This window comes from Rattus norvegicus, chromosome 9, assembly GCF_021556685.1.
Source record: "Rattus norvegicus strain SHRSP/BbbUtx chromosome 9, alternate assembly SHRSP_T2T, whole genome shotgun sequence".
NCBI classification, from domain to species: Eukaryota; Metazoa; Chordata; class Mammalia; order Rodentia; family Muridae; genus Rattus; species Rattus norvegicus.
In genome coordinates this window covers 6,817,934-6,839,327 of record NC_141542.1, presented here as the reverse complement: position 1 = coordinate 6,839,327, position 21,394 = coordinate 6,817,934, and the positions used below count along the sequence as shown (strand labels likewise).

At 50.7% G+C, this 21,394-nt stretch overlaps 2 protein-coding genes across 21 annotated transcripts; both read left to right on the top strand.

Moving 5' to 3' along the window:
* Tubb4a (tubulin, beta 4A class IVa) lies at positions 1-7,449 on the top strand. The gene is given in 4 exon segments (NM_080882.1): positions 1-170; positions 1,234-1,342; positions 1,471-1,581; positions 5,753-7,449. Coding segments are annotated over 4 exon segments (1,335 nt in total). The 5' UTR covers positions 1-113; the 3' UTR covers positions 6,811-7,449.
* Positions 7,450-9,133: 1,684 nt separating this feature from the next.
* On the top strand, positions 9,134-21,359 carry Dennd1c (DENN domain containing 1C). 20 transcript variants are annotated; one of them, XR_015628778.1, is made up of 25 exons: positions 9,134-9,239; positions 10,209-10,323; positions 10,559-10,623; positions 10,715-10,758; positions 10,876-10,925; positions 12,127-12,246; positions 13,148-13,217; positions 13,355-13,435; positions 13,540-13,605; positions 13,689-13,742; positions 13,833-13,943; positions 15,367-15,467; positions 15,734-15,779; positions 15,895-15,996; positions 16,080-16,205; positions 16,603-16,707; positions 16,948-17,041; positions 17,122-17,162; positions 17,381-17,452; positions 18,974-19,056; positions 19,139-19,183; positions 19,272-19,379; positions 20,295-20,362; positions 20,447-20,654; positions 20,739-21,359. XR_015628778.1 is itself a non-coding variant. In XM_087566971.1 (24 exons), exons 5-24 carry the CDS (start codon positions 10,882-10,884, stop codon positions 21,303-21,305), a joined length of 2,208 nt encoding a protein of 735 aa, XP_087423097.1. In that variant the 5' UTR covers positions 9,134-9,239; positions 10,209-10,323; positions 10,559-10,623; positions 10,715-10,758; positions 10,876-10,881; the 3' UTR covers positions 21,306-21,359.
* Positions 21,360-21,394: the final 35 nt, after the last annotated feature.

Below are 21,394 nucleotides of genomic sequence, written 5' to 3'. Positions count from 1 at the left end.
ATAGAGACGCCCGGGGGCGCAGAGACAGAGCTCTGCAGCCATCTCCTCCAGAGACGGAACCACAGCGACCGGTTGACACCCGTCCATCAGCCGCCACCAGCAGCACCCCCATCATGCGGGAAATCGTGCACCTGCAAGCCGGGCAATGCGGCAACCAGATCGGGGCCAAGGTACGCCAGGCTGGGTAACGGGGTGGGGATGCAGAGGGGCTCGGAAATGGCTCCTTGGCTCCCCCAAGACTCGCCCAGGAATTCTGCATCCCAGGTGGAGGAGGGGAGCCAGGGCAGAGGCACACTGGGAACAAAGAGGCTGATGATGGGGGCAGGGCCTGGCCTTGTGTCCCTTGGCCACAGCTGGCCTCACAGCTGGGCCACTGTCACCCTCAGTTGCCCGGCACAAAGAGGCACGGCCCCTCCTCCCAGGGCTGCTGCTGGGATAGACTGGCACCAAGTGGCTCTGGTGGGGGCCAAGCTTCTCCCTACCCCCAACTTCTTCCTTCTTGCTGGCTCATGCTTTGCTGGGCTCTGAGTTCCCAGTCATCTCGCAGACAGACAGTCAATAACTGGAGAAGAGTGTCCTAAACACAGCATCGCATCGCTCAGCCCTTCCTCACTAGTACTGTGACCTACTCTGACGTCTTAGTACTTGGTAGGTAGAGGCGGGAGCCCAAAAATAGCCTCCTGTACACAGTAAATTAGTAGTCAGCCTGGGCTACATGAAATCCTGTGTCAAAAAAAAAAAAAATAAGGGGTGGGGGCTGTAGCTCAGTAAGTTGAGCCCTTGCCCAGGAGTTGTGGTAGACACCTGTCATCCCAGCCACTAGGCTGGGTTGAGGCAGGAGGATCAAGAGTTCAATATCATCCTACGCTACCTAGTGAAATTTCAGGCTAGCCTGGGCTTTTGAAGACACTGCATAAAAATATATATATACACATACATACATACATACATACATACATACATACATACATACAATTTTAAGACAGCAAGTCAAAAAAGCTATTCAACCCTTCCCATCACCTCCATCACCAAACAAACAATAGGCCAGGCAACATGGTTCCTCCAGGGCTTATGGCCAAGCAAGCTGGACAACACAAGTGTGACCTCTGGAAGAGCAGTCAGTGCTCTTGACCGCTGAGCCACCTCTCCAGCCCATAAAATGGTTTTTAATGTTTTAAAACAATAACAACAGAAAGGACAATCTATTTATTTCCCCTCTTCCCCATCCTCTAGTTCTGGGAGGTCATCAGTGATGAGCATGGCATCGACCCCACTGGGACCTATCATGGGGACAGTGACCTCCAGCTGGAGAGAATTAATGTCTACTACAACGAGGCCACAGGTAGGGCAGCCAGTGGGGTGGCACAGGGGTAGGAGTGGGGAGGTGCTGTTAAGAAGGGACAGGATGTGCCCTGGAGCCTGCTGGGCCTGGCACTCACCCCAGCTACCCTCCATCTGCCATCCCCACAGGTGGAAATTATGTTCCCAGAGCCGTGCTGGTTGACCTAGAACCTGGCACCATGGACTCCGTCCGCTCTGGCCCTTTTGGCCAGATCTTCCGGCCAGACAACTTTGTGTTTGGTAAGTCCCTCTCCAGTGTGGGCACACGTTTGGTTTTATAAGTGCTTAAAGGGGGTTGGGGATTTAGCTCAGTGGTAGAGCGCTTGCCTAGTAAGCACAAGGCCCTGAGTTTGGTCCCCAGCTCCGGAAAAAAAAAAGAAAAGAAAAAGAAAAAGAAAAATATAAGTGCTTAAAGAATATTTTGTAACTAACACCAAAGAACCTACCATGTGAGAACATTTAGGGATTTGATTAGGCACACCAAGAGAACCCTGGGAGACAATCAGACACAGCTGAAGGGCTTTCTTAAACAGGAGTTTCTATGTTTAGATGCAGCATCTCTAGCCTAGGCTAACCTCCAACTCTATGTAGGTGAGGTTGGCCTTAAACTAACTTATGCAGCTTAAGATAACCCTGAGTTCCTGATCTTCTTGCCCCTGCCTTCCCAGTTCTGGGATGGCCAATGGGTTTCTGTGGTGCTGGCATGGAGCCTAGGACTTTGTGCATGCCAGAGGAGCACTCTACCCATGAAGGTCAGCCCCTATCAGAACACTCTACCTGCTAAGCCCAGCCTCAGGGAAGCACTCTGCCCCCTAAGCCCAGCCCCACAGGAGCACTCTGCCCCCTAAGCCCAGCCCCACAGGAGCACTCTGCCCCCTAAGCCCAGCCCCAGGGGAGCACTCTGTCCCCTAAGCCCAGCCCCATACCTCTGGAGACCATGTGCTTAGGAAGGACTGAGCAGGTTTTTTGTAGATTCCACTCTACTTTCTGGAAGGGATCTGAGCTCAGAGGAGTCCAGAGTCAGAGGGTTGGTGTTTGTCCGTCTGTCTCCAGTCTCCCTCCTTTTGATGTCAGCTCCACAGGGATAGCAGGGAGTCAGGGAGCAATCGGGTGACTGTTTTGTTCTCTGCTGCAGCCCCAGCAAGTGGCCTTGGGCAAGTGAGTTTCCCTTTCTGATGGATACAAAATTTGTGTTAGAGAATGCATGCCTGAGTGGGTATGATGAATACAAGGTCCTCTGAAAATGACTGTAGAGAGAAAGATACAGAGAAATGAGGTGGGCCAAAGAGCGTGGACACAGAGTCTGAGAGACAGACTGAAGGGGGAGGGGGAGGATGAGGGGTGGGGGGGTGGAGATGGGGCAGGGGGAAGGGGGGTAAGGAGGAGGACAGGGAGGGGTGGGAGGAGGAGGAGTTAAGAAAGAGAGGCAGAGGAAACTGGAGAGACGGCTCAGTGGTTAAGAGCGCCAACTGCTCTTCCAGAGGTCCTGAGTTCAATTCCCAGCAACCACATGTAATGATATCTGAAACCTTCTTCTGGTGTGTCTGAAGACAGCTACAGTGTACTCACATATGTTAAATAAATAAATAAATATCTTAAGAAAGAAAGAAAGGCAGAGAGAAAAGAAAGGGAAAAACTAAAAAGAGGCTTGGGAGATGACTGTAAAGTGTTCAGTATGCAAGCATAAAAATGTGAGTTCAAATTCTAAGCAGCCATTTAAAGAGACAGGCATGAGGATTTATGTCTGTAGCCATAGCTCTGGGGGATTCCCTGGAGTTCACTGTCTAGCCAAGTGTTGAGTGAGAGACCATGTCTCAAAGTAAACAAACAGACAAAGTGGTGAGAGAGAGAGGAAGACACCAGACATTGACCTCTGGCCTCCCTACACCTGTGTAGACACAGGCACGCACACGCAGGTACACACACACACACACACACACACACACACACACACGTGTGTACGGGTGAAATGGACAGAGGTCTGCGGGAGGGAGGTGAGGTGAGGGGCGGTGAATATCGATGGAAAAGGAACTCCAAATAGACAGACTGGCCTGTGCAAAGGTCCCAGAGCAGGACACAGCTCTGTGTGATGGAGAAGCAGCCAGGAGGCCCGTGTGACTGACTATAGAAGAGGGAATGAGGAAAAATGGAGGACCAGACCGGAGGGAACAGAGCTGCGGGAGTCTGCCTTGTGGGCGGCAGGTCCAGTAGGAACCGGGTAGGAGGTGCAAGGAGAGCCTTTGAGACCTGACTCAGGTCACGGGCGCCCTCTGGCTGCTGCGAGGAGAACAGACCAGAGACTAGGAGGAGGCAGAGGAGATTTTCAAAGCTTAGATGAGGTACGATTTTACTTAGCTTTTTGTAGTAGCCTTCTAGCTTCTGGATGAAGGTGTGGCAAAATTGAAACACCTGCTATTAACTTTAATTATTATATCCTACAATAAGGAGATGGCTTAGCAGTTGACAGCACACCGTTCTAACAGGGGACCCTGTTTAGTTCACAGGATCCTGCTGTGCTTCAACCATCAACTCCAGAGCACCTGACACTTCTGAGGGCACAGACACACAGACAGAAAACTGCTCGTGCCCCCAAAAATGTAAATAAAATCAAAATGGAAAGATGACTGTAGGGTTGGGGATTTAGCTCAGTGGTAGAGCGCTTGCCTAGCAAGCACAAGGCCCTGGGTTCAGTCCCCAGCTCTGGAAAAAAGAAAAAAGAAAAGGAAAAAAAAGAGTAAAAAAAAAAGATGACTGTAGAATTAAATTTATCACATTTTAAAAGTTGATTGATAATAAAGTATTGATATTATTTGTGCCTATTACTATATTAGATGGTTGTCAGTAATAATAGTAATAGTTGTGATGTTACACAGGAGGGTTACTGCAGACAATAATGATATACAGGATCTCATGCAGCTGAGGGGAGAATCTTAAAATGTTTTTAGGATAAATAATATTGATGTGTGTTTGGGGAGGTTGGTATCTTTATCCTAATTCAAATATTATATAGTGTGGACCTGTGTCAAAATACAGTGTGGCCCCCCACAGATGTGTATGATTTTATGTCTTGGCTGAAAGATAAATCTGGAGGCTAGTGACAGAGGAGCAGCTAGCGATGGAGGAGCAGCTAGTGATGGAGGAGCAGCTAGGAGGCTTATGTGGCTGGAGCAGAGGGTATGAGGGGAAGAGATAGAGGCAGAGGGGACAGGGGACGGGGCAGGGTGGGCACCACAGACACTGGGTTTCCTGATGTCTATCAGCATCTCAGTATTCAGTGGAGTAAGAGGAGCAGGAGTTCAAGATTATCCTGAGCTACTCATGGGGTTCAAGACCAACCTTGTGCTAAATAAACAAATAATCTGGAGCCCAGCGTGGTAGTCTATTCTGGTCAGCCAGAGCTACACAGTGAGAACCCTTAAAAAGAAAAATAAAATTCACCAAAGACAAACCACTGAGGGCTGGAGAGATGGCTCAGTGGTTAAGAACACTTGCTGCTCTTCCAAAGGACCTGAGTTCGAGTCCTATGTCAGGTGGCTCACCTCTTATATCCACAGAGGGAGGCTCTAATACCCTCTAGGGGCTGTAGGGCTGAGTGTACTTATCTGCACGCACACACGCATAAACATAGAACTTTTTTGGTTGGTTGGTTGGTTGGTTGGTTGGTTTTTAAAGTCTGACTGTGTAAACAAGCTGGCCTTGTGCTCTGCCTCCCCAGTGCTGAGGTTAAAGGTACACACCACCATATCCAGCTAAAACAAAGCTATTAAAATATTGAATGAATGAATGAAAAAATAAAACTGGGGTTGGGGATTTAGCTCAGTGGTAGAGCGCTTGCCTAGCAAGCGCAAGGCCCTGGGTTCGGTCCCCAGCTCCGAAAAAAAAAAAAAAGAAAGAAAGAAAAAGAAAAAAATAAAACTAACCATCACAGTCCCCAAAAGTAAATTAGATCAGTAAAATAACAATGCTAGCAGTCTTTTCATTGTTATCTATTAGTTACTGAATCTCATGTAGCCCAGGCTGGCCTCCAACTCATTATGTAACTGTAGCTAGTCCTCTAGCTGCTACCTCCTGAGCTGCAATGAGAGTGAGGCCAGCACACCTGGCTTCTGTTGTGACAAGGTTGGAGCTCTAGGCCTCAAGCATGCTAGGCAGAGCTCTATCCATGGAGCCTAGCCAGGTACTCTTTTTTTTTTTTTTTTTTTTTTTTTTTTTTCCCCGGAGCTGGGGACCGAACCCAGGGCCTTGCGCTTCCTAGGTAAGCGCTCTACCACTGAGCTAAATCCCCAGCCCCCTAGCCAGGTACTCTTAACATATTCTAGTCTAATGATTCAGATATTAGGGGGCAGTGCAGATGGGTTGGTGGGTCCACCCCTCCCCCATACCTACAAATTCAACCCTGTCCCTTCCCCAGGTCAATCTGGAGCAGGCAACAACTGGGCCAAGGGTCATTACACTGAGGGCGCAGAGTTAGTGGATGCAGTCCTGGACGTGGTGCGCAAAGAGGCTGAAAGCTGCGACTGTCTCCAGGGCTTCCAGCTCACCCACTCGCTCGGAGGTGGCACAGGCTCAGGGATGGGGACCTTGCTCATCAGCAAGATCCGGGAGGAGTTCCCAGACAGGATCATGAATACGTTCAGCGTAGTGCCATCGCCCAAGGTGTCTGACACGGTGGTGGAACCCTACAATGCCACACTGTCTGTGCATCAACTGGTGGAGAACACTGATGAGACCTACTGTATCGACAATGAGGCCTTGTACGACATCTGCTTCCGCACTCTCAAGCTGACCACGCCCACCTACGGGGACCTCAACCACCTAGTGTCGGCCACCATGAGTGGGGTGACCACCTGCCTGCGCTTTCCCGGCCAGCTCAACGCAGATCTACGCAAGCTGGCTGTGAACATGGTGCCGTTCCCCCGTCTCCACTTCTTCATGCCAGGATTCGCACCCTTGACCAGCAGGGGCAGCCAGCAGTACCGAGCCCTCACCGTTCCTGAGCTGACCCAACAGATGTTCGATGCTAAGAACATGATGGCCGCGTGCGACCCGAGACACGGTCGCTACCTGACCGTGGCTGCTGTCTTCCGAGGACGGATGTCCATGAAGGAGGTGGACGAGCAGATGCTAAGTGTGCAGAGCAAGAACAGCAGCTACTTCGTTGAGTGGATCCCCAACAACGTCAAGACAGCCGTGTGTGACATCCCACCCCGAGGCCTGAAGATGGCAGCCACCTTCATCGGCAATAGCACAGCCATCCAGGAGCTGTTCAAACGCATCTCAGAGCAGTTCACCGCCATGTTTAGGCGCAAGGCCTTCCTGCATTGGTACACGGGTGAAGGCATGGACGAGATGGAGTTTACGGAAGCAGAGAGCAATATGAACGACCTGGTGTCCGAGTACCAGCAGTATCAGGATGCCACGGCTGAAGAGGGCGAGTTCGAAGAGGAGGCCGAAGAGGAGGTGGCTTAAGTCTTCAGCCATCGCTCTGCCCCCGGGGCACACCAGCAAAGCTTTGACCCTGAGCACCCCACCTCTGCACCCAGCTGCTCGTTCCCTTGGATTCCGTGAGCATCTTCACCATGACGGCCAAGGCCAAAGCCCAGGTTGCTTCATCTGTTTCACCCTTAACTCCTAAACCCCTCTGTCTCTCCAACCGAGGCAGTTTCCATGAGAGCCCCCAACAGACACACACACACACACACACACACACACACACACACACACACACACACACTCCACCTCCTTAAATCTTGAAAAGCCTTTCTTTCATCCCCTATCCCTTCCCCAGCACTCCTGAATAGTTCTCCACCTCTGACACACTCAGACATTTCTCTAGATCTTGACTTAACCTTTTACCCAGCCTCCAAGCCCTCTCACTTTGCCTTACCTCTGATCTCCCAGCTCCCCACTGCTGACCCAGCACCTTCACTCTGGCTCCCATAGGTCCCTGTGTGTTCCTGCCCTTGTGCCTTAGTTAGTTCCTACCAGAGAAGTGCTGGAGAGGAAAGAGAGGCCTATTGCCTGGGGTGAGAGAGCCCCTCCCTATGCACCCCACCCCGCTCTCCCCTGCAGACCCTCCATCAATAAATGAGTCATTGCTTTGTTGTGGCTTTCTGTTTGATTTCGTTTCTTCTCAAGGCTCAGCTAAGGAGTGGAGGGGCCCACAGAGTGGAAGAGGGCCACTGAGGGCTACAGGAGTGGTGGAGTACAGGGATTGCAAGGCCAAACAGACCGGAGCAACTCAGTGGTTTAAGATAAGCCACTTGCACACCAGAAATAAGCATTCTCTCTGCCCTTGTTACCAAAGTTGGGGCCACAGTCTGTACTCTAACAAATCAGATAAGATCTCTTCATCATGGCCTATCTTGGAAAGATAGAGCTGAGGGCCCCTGATTTTTCCCCCTCTTTCCAGTGTGGCTGCACTGAATGAATCTTCTGCTGCTGCATTTTGTTTAGTTTGGGTTTTGGTGTTTTTGAGACAGGCTTTCCCTATGTAGAGAGTTCCAGGTTGTTCTGGAACTTACTGTGAGGCCCAGGCTGACCCTGAACTCACAGAGCTTTGCCTGCCTCTGCCCACTAAGAGCTAGGATTTAAAGGTGTGGCTGATTGGCTTCAAGGATGTGTAGCCATACTTAAGACTTTTTTTAAATTGTATTTCAATATAATATTGGTTTTCTTTCTAATTAAGTGAATGGGTATGTGAAGCCAGAGGTACCAGATCCTCTGGAGCCATGTGCATGGCTCATCACTTACTTACATCCTGTGTGTCTCAGGGTTTCCGTTACTGAGAAGGGACTCCGTGACCGAGGCAGCGCTTACAAAGGACAACATTTAATTGGGGCTGGCATACAGGTTCAGAGGTTCAGTCCATTATCATCATGGCTGTGTCCAGCCAGACATGGTGCTGGTGAAGAAGCCAAAAGTTCTACTTCGGGGTCGGGGATTTAGCTCAGTGGTAGAGCGCTTGCCTAGCAAGCGCAAGGCCCTGGGTTCGGTCCCCAGCTCCAAAAAAAAGAAAAAAAAAAGTTCTACTTCTTGATCCAAAGACAGTCAGGAGAAGACTGTCTTCTTTCCGGCAGCTAGGAGAAGTGTCTCAAAGCCCATGCCCTCCATGATACAGCTGGAGGAGTCCAACAAAGCCATGCCCACTCCAATAAGACCAAACCATTGCCATTCCCTGGGCCAAGCATATTCAAGCCAGTGCACTGTGCTAGAGCAGTGCATGCACTTAAATACTGAACCATGTCTCCAGTGCCCTCAAGTTACCTTCTTGGGGTACAGACAGCACCCTGAATTTGGTAATACCCAGGCCCATCTGCCTGCCTTCAGTCTGTGACCATTCTCAGTGAGGGGGTTGTGTGTCTGGGAACCTGTGTGTACCCGTGTGCACACACACGTTACCTGGGTTCTGAGTCTCTGAGTCTCTCGTGCATTTCCATCAGGATTCCTGGGCGACTCCAGCTGTCAACCTCTGTCAGCCTCTTTTGCCCTTCAGTGCAGCTGCCCCCCCCATAAATGAGACAGAGAAACAACACAGGAAAATGATGGGGGTGATCTTCACAGCCTTTCAATACTCAGGGGACTCAGAAAGAAAGGACCTGGGTGTGGCCATGGGGACCATAAGGGTAAAGCTGGACCTCCCAATCCAGCCCTGCTTCCCACACACTCTGTCCCCACCTAGGCTATGAAGCCAGGACACCCAAGTTCCTCACAGGGGTTGGGGGCGGAGGCCTCCTTCATGTAGGACGTCACCCCGTTAAACTTCCTCTCTCAGCCACACAGGAAACTGAGCAGATCAGGGGCCCAGCTGCAAGCAAACACAGGCTCCCCCAGCCCCAGGAGCCCTAGGGGAAGGGCCCAGCTGGGCCAGCCGTGGAGACCATGGGATCCACTGAAATGTAAGAGCTGTCTTCCCTCCATTCTGTGCAGCAAGATTGCCAGATCTGAGCCTAGAGGAGGAGTGGGGGAGGGCAAAAAACAAAAAAACATGGTAGCTGGGGCTACGGCAGGGGAGGGTCCAGGAAGTACAGTTACCCACAGACCAAGGTGGCCTCTCGGGGACCTGATCAGGTCATGCACAGTCCCTCTTCAATTTTCCTGGCTCTGGATCTGTGAAATGAAAGCAGGGACTTTAGGAGTATGACGCCCTGGTAGGCAGGGGATGTTAGGAAGGTGGTTTCCAGGAGGAGATAGTCAGCCGTGAGGTGTGAGAGGCTATGGTGAGAGATTCTGTCAACCTTAGTGGGAGACTCAGGGGTGCTTTGTGTCCATCCAACAATAAGATGCTGGAGGAGCCATGTCAGGGTGCTGTGTGTAACTGGATGTTGCCTCCCTTGGGTTCCGGAAGCCAAGGCTTCAGCATCTTCTGCTAGATGTAGTGTACAGCACAGAAGGCCAGGCTGTGGGGCTTGCAGCTCAGTGCCAGGGTACCTTGCTCTTCTTTCTCTGCTGAGTGTGGGCCCCACAAAACCTCACAAGGACACAAGGACAAGTCTTAAATATGCTCAAAGGCACAGAGAGAGAAGAGATAAGACTCACACGATACACACCTGAGGCAGTGCAGTTCTACTGCACAGATCCAAGGAGCGGGCACCAGAAAGAATCCTAAGTATGCTCTTTTTATACTAGTGCTTGTCACAGGCCTGCCTCCATGTCTGACTCCTCTTGCTTCTCTCCCTCCCTCCCTCCCTCCCTCCCTATCTCTCTTTCTCCCTCCTTCCCTCCCTCCCTATCTCTCTGCCTCTCTGTCTCTCTCCCTATCTCCCTATCTTTGTCTCTCTGTCTCTCTCCCTATCTTCCTAATTCTCTCTCTCTCTCTCTCTCTCTCTCTCTCTCTCTCTCTCTCTCTCTCTCTCTCTGTCTCCTAGCCCTCTCTTTGAAAACAGGGTCTCAGTATATAGTCCTGACTAACCTGGAACTCATATATAGACCAAGCAAGCCTTGAACTCACAGAGATCTACCTGCCTTTCCTTGAGGTTAAAGGTACGGCCACCATGCTGGTTTTCTCTCTCTCTTTCCTTCTCTTCTCTCCCCCCAAGCTTCAGCAGCATTCACACCTGACTCCACCCCTCAGGGCACCCACGCCAACACACCTAGTCACACACATAAGGAACAGAATAGGGAACACACAAACAGAAGCACACAGACGCAGACTCAGAACACACACACACACACACACACACACACACACAACCTGAAACCCCCACCTGGTCCACAGAAGGCATCCCTCTGCTGTGTTTGACTGGTTCTTCGAAGCTGGCCGCCCCAACTCCCTGGAGGAGGGTAAGTTGGGAGACCTGGGGCTGGAAAGATGGAAGGGAGGGAGGGAGGGAGGGTGCGAGGCCACAAGCTCAGCAGCTGGCCCTTCCTGCAGATCCCCTGATCCTGCGGCAGTTCCCTCCAGACTTCCAGGAACAGGTATTCAGAAGACTTCCCAGGGCTGGTCCAGCAGAGGGAGGGTGCTGTGGGCCTTGAACCCTGAGTGGAGGGGCAAGGCCCAAAGGAGTGGTGTGCTAGTGCTTCTTCCCTCTCTAGGAGGCCATGCAGATGGTGCCCAGGTTCTGTTTCCCCTTCGACATAGAAAGGTATGCAGGGGACAGAGAGGTGGGGACACACACGCTCTTTGGGGCCTGAAGCAGGACCTTAACAACTAAAGCATTATAGGCACAGGGGCACAAGGACCCAGAGACCCAAGAACTGAAGGACAAAGGAAGCTAGGTGGTCCCTCAGAGGGACCTTCATGAGTGTGTATGTATGTTCATAGGTGAGCAGCTGCATGTGGAGGCCAGAGACAGACCTCAAGTGTCATTTTCCAGAAACCATCCACCTTTTTCTTTTGTTATGTGAGCTATCTTACTAGTCCTGAATTGGTTTGGTTTGGTTTTGTTTGAGTGTGTTGGAGTATGAGTGTTTTGCTTGGACATATATCTGTACACACCACATGATACCTGGTGCCTAGGGAGGTCAAAAGAGGGTATCAGACCACCAGGAACATGTGGATACTGGAAACGAAACTTGGGTTCCCTGTGAGAGCAGCTAGTGTTCTAACCACTGAACCATCTCTCCAGTTCCTATACACACTCCCCTTGTTTTTTGAGGCAGGATCTCTTACTGACTCAGAGGTCTCCAAGGAAGTTTTACTGGCCGGCCAGCCCCAGGGCTTTGAAGATTTTACCACCCCAGCTCTGGAGCCAGAATTAATTTTGTTCTATTGTATTTGTGTGTGTGTGCGTGCGTGTGTGTGTGTGTGTGTGTGTGTGTGTGTGTGAGAGAGAGAGAGAGAGAGAGAGAGAGAGAGAGAGAGAGAGAGAGAGAGAGATATGGGGGATTATGTACCTGTGCCACAGGATCTGAGTCCAGGGTCAGAGAGGATAACTTGGTTCTCTTCTTCTACATTATGGGTCTGCAGAGATTGAAGTCACACTGTGCTCACATGTGCTCACATGTGCTCATACTGTGCTTACATGTGCTCACATGTGCTCACACTGTGCTGACATGTGCTTACATGTGCTCACATGTACTTACATGGCAAGCATATTTTCCTGATGAGCCACCCATGCTGGCCTCCAGATTTTCTTTTAAAGATGTGTCTGTAGAATGAGACTCCAGTCATCTGTCATGCAAGGCACATACTTACTGGTAGAGCTATGAAACCAGGCTCCAGGACTCAGGTTCCTGACTCCCAAGAACCCACAAAATACTGAGCTCTCATACCAAACCACCAAAAAGCTGCATTCACAGTCATCTTGGGGGTGACCAATCTCCACCAGAGTCTTTTACCCCCAGGGAGCCGCCCAGCCCTGCTGTCCAGCACTTTACCTTTGCCCTCACTGACCTGGTGGGCAACCGTAGATTTGGCTTCTGCCGCCTGCGAGCCGGTGCATGGAGCTGCCTCTGTATACTCAGGTGGGTGACACGGGGGGCCTAAAACCGATTAGGAACAGACAGGGACAAACACTGGGCCTCACAATGACACAGAGATTCCCAACTGATCTCAAGGGCAGGGAGTAAGGCTGAAAAGTGCACAGGCCCCCGCTCCACACACAGACACACATGGACACACCCCAACACACGTGTCTCTGCTCCACACATGGACACACATGGACACACACCAACACACATGTCCATTCCACACATGGACACACACCGACACACGTGTCCACTCCACACATGGACACATGTGTCTCTGCTCCACACGCAGACACAAGACCAGTGCCCATGAAGGCACAGGGGCTTGGGACCTGCACACATCAAGCCAAACAAAACCCCAGCACAGCTGTCTGTGGAGCTATCAGCACCGATGGCTGCTGGGGTAGGGCACACTGGCTCTCTTCAGAGCTTTGCCATGCTCCTGTGAACGGCTCTACACCCATGTACTGACAGTTAGCACTAAGTGGACTCAGCAGGGCTTTTGGGGGTCCTGGGGCTGGGGGTGAGACAGGGTCTCACTAAGTAGCCCTGGCTGGCCTGAAACTATTATATAGACCAGGCTGGCCTCCAAACCCCAAGAGGTCCTCCTACCTCTGTCCTCCTGAGAGCCATGGATTAAAGGCATCCACCACTACACCCGGCTGATTCAGTAGGTTTTAGAAAATATCCCATAATATTGAGAAAGGAAAGTTGAGGGGGTGGATATGGGGATAGATTTTATCAAAACACATAGTATGCATACATGAAAACACATAATATGCATACATGAAAACATGTAATATGCATGCACAAAATTCTCAAACAATAAATTTGTAAAAGAATCAGATTCCTCAGGAGCACTTTCTAGACTGTGACACTTCCCCTTCTCTCTCTCCAGCCACCTTCCCTGGTTTGAAGTGTTCTACAAGATTCTCAATACTGTGGGGGACCTCCTAGCTCAGAACCAAGTGAGACCAGCCCCACCTTCAATCCTCACCCGTCTCCCCATCACCTCTCTAATGGGCCAGGTCTCACCTCATTCACAGGGAGACCCTCAGAATCCCAAATCGTCCATCCATCCAGTAACTCGTCCTGTATTCCCCAGGTCACCGAGGCTGAAGAACTCCTACAGAACTTGCAGCAACACCCCTATCTTGGACCCGGTTTTTCAGGGGGACCAAAGACGGTGAGTAGCTCCCATCTCTGGCTCCCATGTTTGGCACGGGCATCTTGTTGGCGGTGAAGGCTGTGAGCGGGCTGAGGAACCACACAGTTACTCCTATGCCCCAGGACAGCAGCATCACCAGCTGGAGCGAGTGCGGGATCTTGCCTCCTGCCCTGGGTAATAGCAAGCTGGTGAGTGGAGGTCCCTCAGGCTGCCACCCATACAGACTGCCACGCATGCGGACTGAATCGCTCCCTCCCTGTCTTCCCACTAGCTTTCTTGTTTTGTGGCTCCGGATGCTGCGGGCCTCCCATCTATTCCTGAGAATGTGAGTAATTAGAAATTACAAAAGGTGGGTGGGACGGCAAATCCTAGCTCTTTGCCCAACCCCCAGCCGCTGTGTCCCTCCATCCTTCAGAGGAACCTCACTGAGCTGGTGGTCGCTGTGACAGATGAAAACATCGTGGGGCTCTTCGCAGCGCTGCTAGCTGAGAGGAGGGTCTTGCTCACGGCCAGCAAGCTCAGCACTGTGAGGCCGACCTTCTCCCCGGGGCCGGGGGTGGGGGGTGGAGGGGTGGGAGGGGACACACTCCTAAACCTGTTCACTCAGTCCCACCCCTGTAGGGACAATCTGAGGAGGTTGCATAATTGGAGGTGGCTCCAATTTATTGGTAGCACAATCCACTGAGGACCAGACCTGGCCTAGCTGGAAGAAGATGTTAAACTTTCCAGCTGGAGCGCTCAGTGGGTAGAGCGCTCACCTCACAAGCATGAGGCCCCTGGTTCTATTTCCGACCAGGCCCTGGCAAGCACATTGCTGATACACACCTGGAATCCCAGCACTGACAGCCTGAGACAGAATCAGGAGTTCAGGGAACGTTATCCTGACATACCTAGTTTGAGGCCAGCCAGATACAAGACAGACACTCACCAGGTCTCAATGAATGATAGATAGATAGATAGATAGATAGATAGATAGATAGATAGATAGATAGATAGATAGGGAAATATATTTTAAAAGATTCTAGAAGGCTGGAGAAATGGTTCAGCGGTTAAGAGCACTGACTATTCTTCTAGAGGTCCTGAGTGCAATTCCTAGCAACCACATGGTGGCCCCCAATCATCTGTAATGGGATCCAATGTCCTCTTCTGGTGTGTCTGAAGACAGAGACAGTGTACTCACACGTACATAAAACAAGTATATAAATATTTTTTTAAAAAAATCTAGGGCCAGTGAGATGGCTCAGTGAACAAAGGTGCCTACAGCCAAATTTTGAGGACTTGAGTTCAATCCCCAGGGCACATATGGTGGGAAGACAAACCCATTCCTACATGTTGTTCTTCAAATCTGCACTAGTGAGCTCTCACACACAAACTCACTCACAAACAAGTAACTGTAATCTGATTTTTTTATTTTTAGTTTCACTTTTATGTTATACAGTATAAAGATTTTTAATGTATATATGTGTATGTGGGTGCCCAAAGAGAAGATCCCCTGGAGCTGGAGTTAAAGAAGTTGTGAGCCACCATGTTGTTGCTCAGAGCTGAACCAGCTCCCAGTGTTTGGCATTTTTGGGTTTGGTTTGGTTAGGTGTGGTTTCAAGACAGATTTTCTGGAACTCACTCTGTAGACCAGGCTGGACTTGAACTCAAGAGATCCACCTGTGTCTGCCTCCTGAGTGCTGGGATTACAGGTCAGAGCCACTACGTAAAGCTCAGAGCTATTTTTTTTTTTTAATCTGAGCACATGGAGCTATAACTGGCCAAAATCCTGGTCTCCTCTTCCTTCCTAAGGGGGTCTGAATTCCACCCAGTTCCCAGCAATGGAAGGAGGAGACAGATCAGAGAGGTCTAAGTGCCTATCTCAGTGCCCATTTCAGGGCCCCTCTCAGTGATCCAGGACCCTGAGGTGAGTAGTCTGAACCGCCACCTCTGCCCTTCTCACCCCGCAGCTGACAGCCTGCGTTCACGCCTCCTGCGCTCTGCTCTACCCCATGCGCTGGGAGCATGTTTTGATCCCCACGCTGCCCCCGCACCTGCTGGATTACTGCTGGTAAGAAAAGAAGAGGAGGGGGATGAGGAAGGTAGGCGGAGGGAAAGCCTGTGGTGCTGCCAACCTTTAATCTTAGCACATGTGAGACCAAGGTAGGAGGATCTCTTTATGTCCCAGGCCAGCCTGGTCTACAGTGAGTCACTATAAGAAAAAGTTAAAAAAGAAAACAAAGAGTTCCAAGGCCAGCCTGGGCTACATGAGGCAGGCATAGATGCTTGGGGGTTTGAGGTATGCATCTGCCTTTCCAGTCTGTGTTCTCTCCACAGTGCGCCCATGCCCTACCTCATAGGAGTCCACAGCAGTCTCGCTGAGGTAAACGCTGGAACAGCCCAAGGCTGGAGCCAGGAGGGATTCCCTCTCGCTCTGTTTCTCAGAGTCCCTCCTCCATATGGGGCTCTGAATGACAGCTCATGTTTGTCTCCCGCAGAGAGTTCGGGAGAAAGCCCTGGAAGACGTTGTGGTGTTGAATGCAGACTCTAACACCCTGGAGACGCCCTTTGACGATGTGCAAGCTCTGCCGCCAGATGTGGTCAGTACCACCACCTCCCACCCTTGCTCCCCAACATGGAGCCTCCATCTCTGCCCAACTCGGGGTCTCTCCTGTGTCTTCAGGTATCCCTGCTGAGGCTTCGGCTAAGGAAGGTTGCACTGAGCCCCGGGGAAGGGGTGTCTCGTCTCTTCCTCAAAGCCCAGGCCCTGCTCTTTGGAGGGTACCGTGACGCCCTGGTCTGCATCCCGGTGAGCAGATGGAGAAGGAGGAGAGATGCCAAGCCTCTCAAGGAATAAATCACAACATTAAGAATACCTAGTGGTTTAGGGTCTCAGGTAGCTTAGGCTAGCCCCAAACTTTGAACCCTGAGCCTCCTGCCTTTTTTTTTTTTTTCTGTTTCTTGAGACTGTGTCTTTGTAGCCCAGGTTACCCTGGAGCTCATTATGTAACCCAGCAGCAATCTCCCTACAGCAGCCCCTTACACTATCAACAGTATTTAATGCTGACAACCACATTATAGATGAGGATGAGATGTCTCATGAGGCCCTGCACAGGATCAGGTACAGGGTAGCGATGAAGTTGGAAGAAAAAACGGTAGAAGACAGGAGAGCCCCCAGGGAACTCCGAAAGAAATCCTTCTTCCAGGGTCAGCCAGTGACATTCAGTGAGGAGGCTTTCTTGGCTCAGAAGCCTGGGGCGCCCCTGCAGGCCTTCCACAAAAAGGCCGTACACTTGCAGCTCTTCAAACAGGTGAGCCACTGGGGCGGTGCCTAAAGTGAAAAATAAGGGATTCGCTGCTAGTCCCTGAGGCGGGGCCTAAGGTGACGAATGGGGATGGGCTGCGGGTCCCTGACGTCAGGGCCAAGTTGAATGCCTAATTTCTAGAATGGTTTCAAGATTTGAGGGCCTTGGGAGGGGCCTGGTAAGCTGGCTTCTAAGTCTATAGGGAACAACATGAACTTGAGTTTGACCCTCTCTCCCTACCCTAAGTTCATCGAATCCCGACTGGAAAAACTCAATGCTGGAGAAGGTTTCTCAGACCAATTTGAGCAAGAGATCATTGCCTGCTGCGGAGCTTCCTCAGGTGAGCCCCAAGGCTCTCACCCAATCAGTTTCCCAAGCTTGTGCTGACTCAGTAACCACAGCTCTCTCCCTTCCTCCCAGGCACCCTTCGGTCCTATCAGCTCTGGGCAGATAGCCTTAAGGTAATAAAACCAATCCCTACTCCTGTTCATAACCAACGTCATCACCTTACCGCTTACCACAGCCTCCAAGAAGGGTCTTGGTTAAAACTGGAGGCACAGGGAGGGAGGAGGCTGCCCAGCAGAAGGCAACCTGAGGTGGGGAGTGTGGGATCCAGAGCTGACGACCTCAGGGGTCCAAGTTTCTCCCATTTGGTGTTTTCTCACCCAATCCCTTACAGAAAGGTAGTGATGCCCTCCTGCATTCTGTGAAAGCTAAAACCCGACCAGCGGTCAGGAACATGTACCGATCGGTGAGGCTGGGCCCTGTGGCCTACAGTGGCTGGGGTGACCAAAGGAAAGGGGTATAGGGAGAGTCTGTGTTAAATATGTTTATGTGCACATGTGTGCCTGTGCATGTAGAAGCTAGGGATTGGCATTGCTGTTCACCTTGGGGTTTTGCCTTGTTTTATTTTTGGAGAGAGAGTCTCCATGTGTGGCCGTGGCTAGTTTTGAACTCAGAAGAGCGCCTGCCTCTGCCTCCTGAATTTGAATTGTTCCCACCATATGGAGCAGCTCTGGAGGGTTTGTGGAGGGCGGGGAATACATTTATTTATTGTAGTTACGTGTTGTGGAGGTCAGAGGATGACTTAAAGAGATTAATTGTCCATGTCTTTAATCCCAGTACTCTGAGGCAGTGGCAGGCAGATTTCCAGCCTCGTCTACATAGTGAGTTCCAGGACGGCCAGGGCTACACACAGAAACCCTGTCTTGAAAAGCAACAACAAAAAAAGTTGGTTGTGTCTTTTCACCATGTGTGTCCCAAACATGGGAATCAAGAGAGGATGTCTTGAGTAGTCACAACAGGCATTAAATGTCCACTTTAACAAGTTTAAATATTAGCAGATTTCCCTATGCTGTTTTCATTTTCCGTTTTCTCTTTTTAGTGTGTGTGAGTTGTGTGTATGTGTTGTGTTAGTGTGTGTTGTGTGCCTACTGGCCTGCTTGTGTGTGCACCATGTGTGTGGAGGTCAAAGAGGGTATTGGATCCCCTGGAGCTGTAGATTGTGCCAGTTGTGACCAACCTGATTTGTGTAACTAGTCTTTGCTACTTTGTGGGTTCTTTTTCCCACCCTTTATTCTACCCCTGTTTTCTCCACCCCCTAGAAAGGAGAGAAAGAGTAGAGGGACAAGAGATCCTTGAATCTAATTTCTTTCCTGTTGTTTCTTTCTTTGAGAACAACTACATACAAACCATAACCACCCCACCCCAACACCAGTGACTACCAACCCCTGCCTCTCAGGCCCCTATGTAACCTCTGAAACGCACCCAGAATTCCAGCTATCATACATTCACAGAAACTATCTGCAGCTGGCAAAACCATACCTCTGCCAGGGCGCAGGGCAAATCATCGTCAGCTACTGAGAACAGGCCCATATCCCCACACCTGGGATTAAAATGCAAACACTTAATATTTCTGTGTTTTTAAAGAAACCAAAGTTCCAGAATTGTCACTACAGTTCCCGGTGCTGTGGCATGAGCAGCAAACACTCTTAAGATGTTTCTTGCAGTCCAAGTTGACAGCCGAGTTTGATTCCTAGAATCTGAATGAGAGAACTGACTCCCCAAGCTGAACTTTGCCCTCCACACCTGTGGCATGACTCATGTTTCTCCCCCAAATAAAATACATAAATAAAATCAAGCACACACACAAACTCTGACAGCCAAGATCCATTGACGACTTTTTGTTACTTAGCTTCCTTTTTTTTTTGGTGGGGTGGGGGGGTGGGGGTCTGGAGCTCAACATCTCTTCAGACCAGCCTTTACGTTTCAGATCTGTCCATTTGATTTTAGTCCTACACACAATGGTCAAACCTTCGGTTTATGGCAGGATGACTCCCTCCAGGAGCATCGAAGGTATAAACATAGCTTGGAAGATACAAAGGTGATAGGTGGTAGAAAACAGTTGTGTCTAATACTGTGTTGGGTCATCACCTAGGCAAAGAGTGGCTTGAAGGGTATGCAGAACCTGCTTATGATTAAGGTAAGACCACCCAGGGTGAATTCCCCACCCACAGATAATTCCAGGGAGTAGAGGTGGTACCCCAGCCTACATGTGCATCCCTTCACAGGACGGAGACTCTTGCCTTCAGAGGGGGGGCTCCCTGAGAACCCCAAGCCTCACCAGCCGCTCAGACCGACTGCAACAGCGCCTGCCTATCAGCCAGCACTTCGGACAGGTGAGGATGCCCACTGTCCAACACACACATTCACACGAACACACACACACACACAGAATGCCTGCCTCCCATCACACAAACACACACACACACACACACACACACAGAGGATGCCTGCCTCCCATCACACACACACACACACACACACACACACACACAGAATGCCTGCCTCCCATCACACAAACACACACACACACAACACACACACACAGAGGATGCCTGCCTCCCATCACACACACACACACACACACACACACACAGAATGCCTGCCTCCCATCACACAAACACACACACACACACACACACACACACACACACACAGAGGATGCCTGCCTCCCATCACACACACGCGCACACACACACACACACACACACACACACACACACACACACACACACAGAGTGAGGATGCTCACCTTCCCCCATACATACCAGATTCTTCCCAAATCCTGCATTTGTCCCTAGCGTTCACCAAACCATCTTCCTGTGTTGAAGTTCAGATTATAGTTCACTCACTAACAGTCAAGGGTGGGTTTGAACCCCTGATCCACCACACCCAGTTTAAATAGTGCTAGGGACCAAACCCAGTGCACTGTGCATGCTAGGCAAGACCTGTACCACCCAAGTTACATTCTCCCAACCCCTTGGTTGGGAGCTGTTTTTAGTTTTTTAGACCAAACTTGTCTAGAACCCAGAGATCCACCCCAGCCCTTGTTTTGTTTTTAGAAGAATCTCACTATATAGCCAGCCAGAACTTGAACTGGAAATGATCCTCCTGCCTCAGGCTCAAATGCAGAGATGACAGACATGCAGTATCATGTCCAATGCTCTTTCCAATTCAAGATGGAAAGCCCCAGCCATGGATTCAACAGCTCTGGAGGCTTCTCCCATCTCTTGCTCTCTGATCTTTTTCAGAACAGGCCCCTCCGTCCTAGCAGGAGACTCAAGCCGGAAGGGGGACCTTCTGAACCCCTGCAGGAGAGGTAAGAATTTAAGCAGGGTCACAACTAATGAGGGGTGTCTTCTAGACTCTGGAGACAAAGCCCAGATGTCAACCCTCAATCCAGGAGCCCCACCTTGAACTCCAGGGACACTCAGAATCCCTGGGCAGAGGACACTCTAGACGGCAGCTTCCTGGGGTCTGGAGAGGAGCTGGATCTGCTGAGTGAGATCCTAGACAGTCTGAGTGTGGAAATCAAGAGTGGCGGCCAGCTGAGGGCCAGCCAGAGTCTGGACTGCTGTCAGCAAGGGGCCTCAGAGAGCTGTTCCAGCCTGGTGAGAACCTACTCCCCTCCCCCTCCACCCGTCAGCTTCTTCCCCATCTGACACCAACCATACCCTCTATCCTGCTGTGCCCAGCCTGACATCCCAGTAGGGTCACCATGGCAACTGGAAGAAGACAGAAGATCCCAGGATCCTCAGCTTCAGTCCCTGCCTGGTGACCTATCACCGCTGCAGGACACCCCATTTTCAGAGGTTGTAAGCTACTCAAAGAACTGTCCTCAGCCACCCTCAGATATCTCCTCTCTGCCTACATCTTCAGCCACTTCAGCAGACCCTCCCAGCCAAAGGGACCCAGGGCCCTCTTCTTCCAGCAAGCTGGATCCTACACCCTCACAAAGCCCTTGCTCCAGGACCCTCAGAGTCCCCACTCAGCCTACTCCCCCAAAAAGCCAACTTCTTGCCTCCACGGAGCCCAACTCTGACACTGTCCAGAAGTTACAACCCATTCAGTCTCCCTTGTGCTCCCAATCTAAAGAGAACCCCAGAAACCAGCCTCCCCAGGTTCTGCTGAGCCAGGCTTGTATACAACCCCTCAAGGAGCTGGGAGCCCCCACTTCTTATGTCTCTCATGTAGGCAAGCACCAAGAGCCCCAGGACAGGCAACCTCGAGTTGCTGATCTGAAGAAGTGTTTTGAAAATTAAAAGGGTGAGGGGTTCCCAAGTCTCAATAAAGTTGAATTTGGTTTCCTTGATAAATTTATCTGCGGCTTTCTGTCAGCCCAAAAAAACTA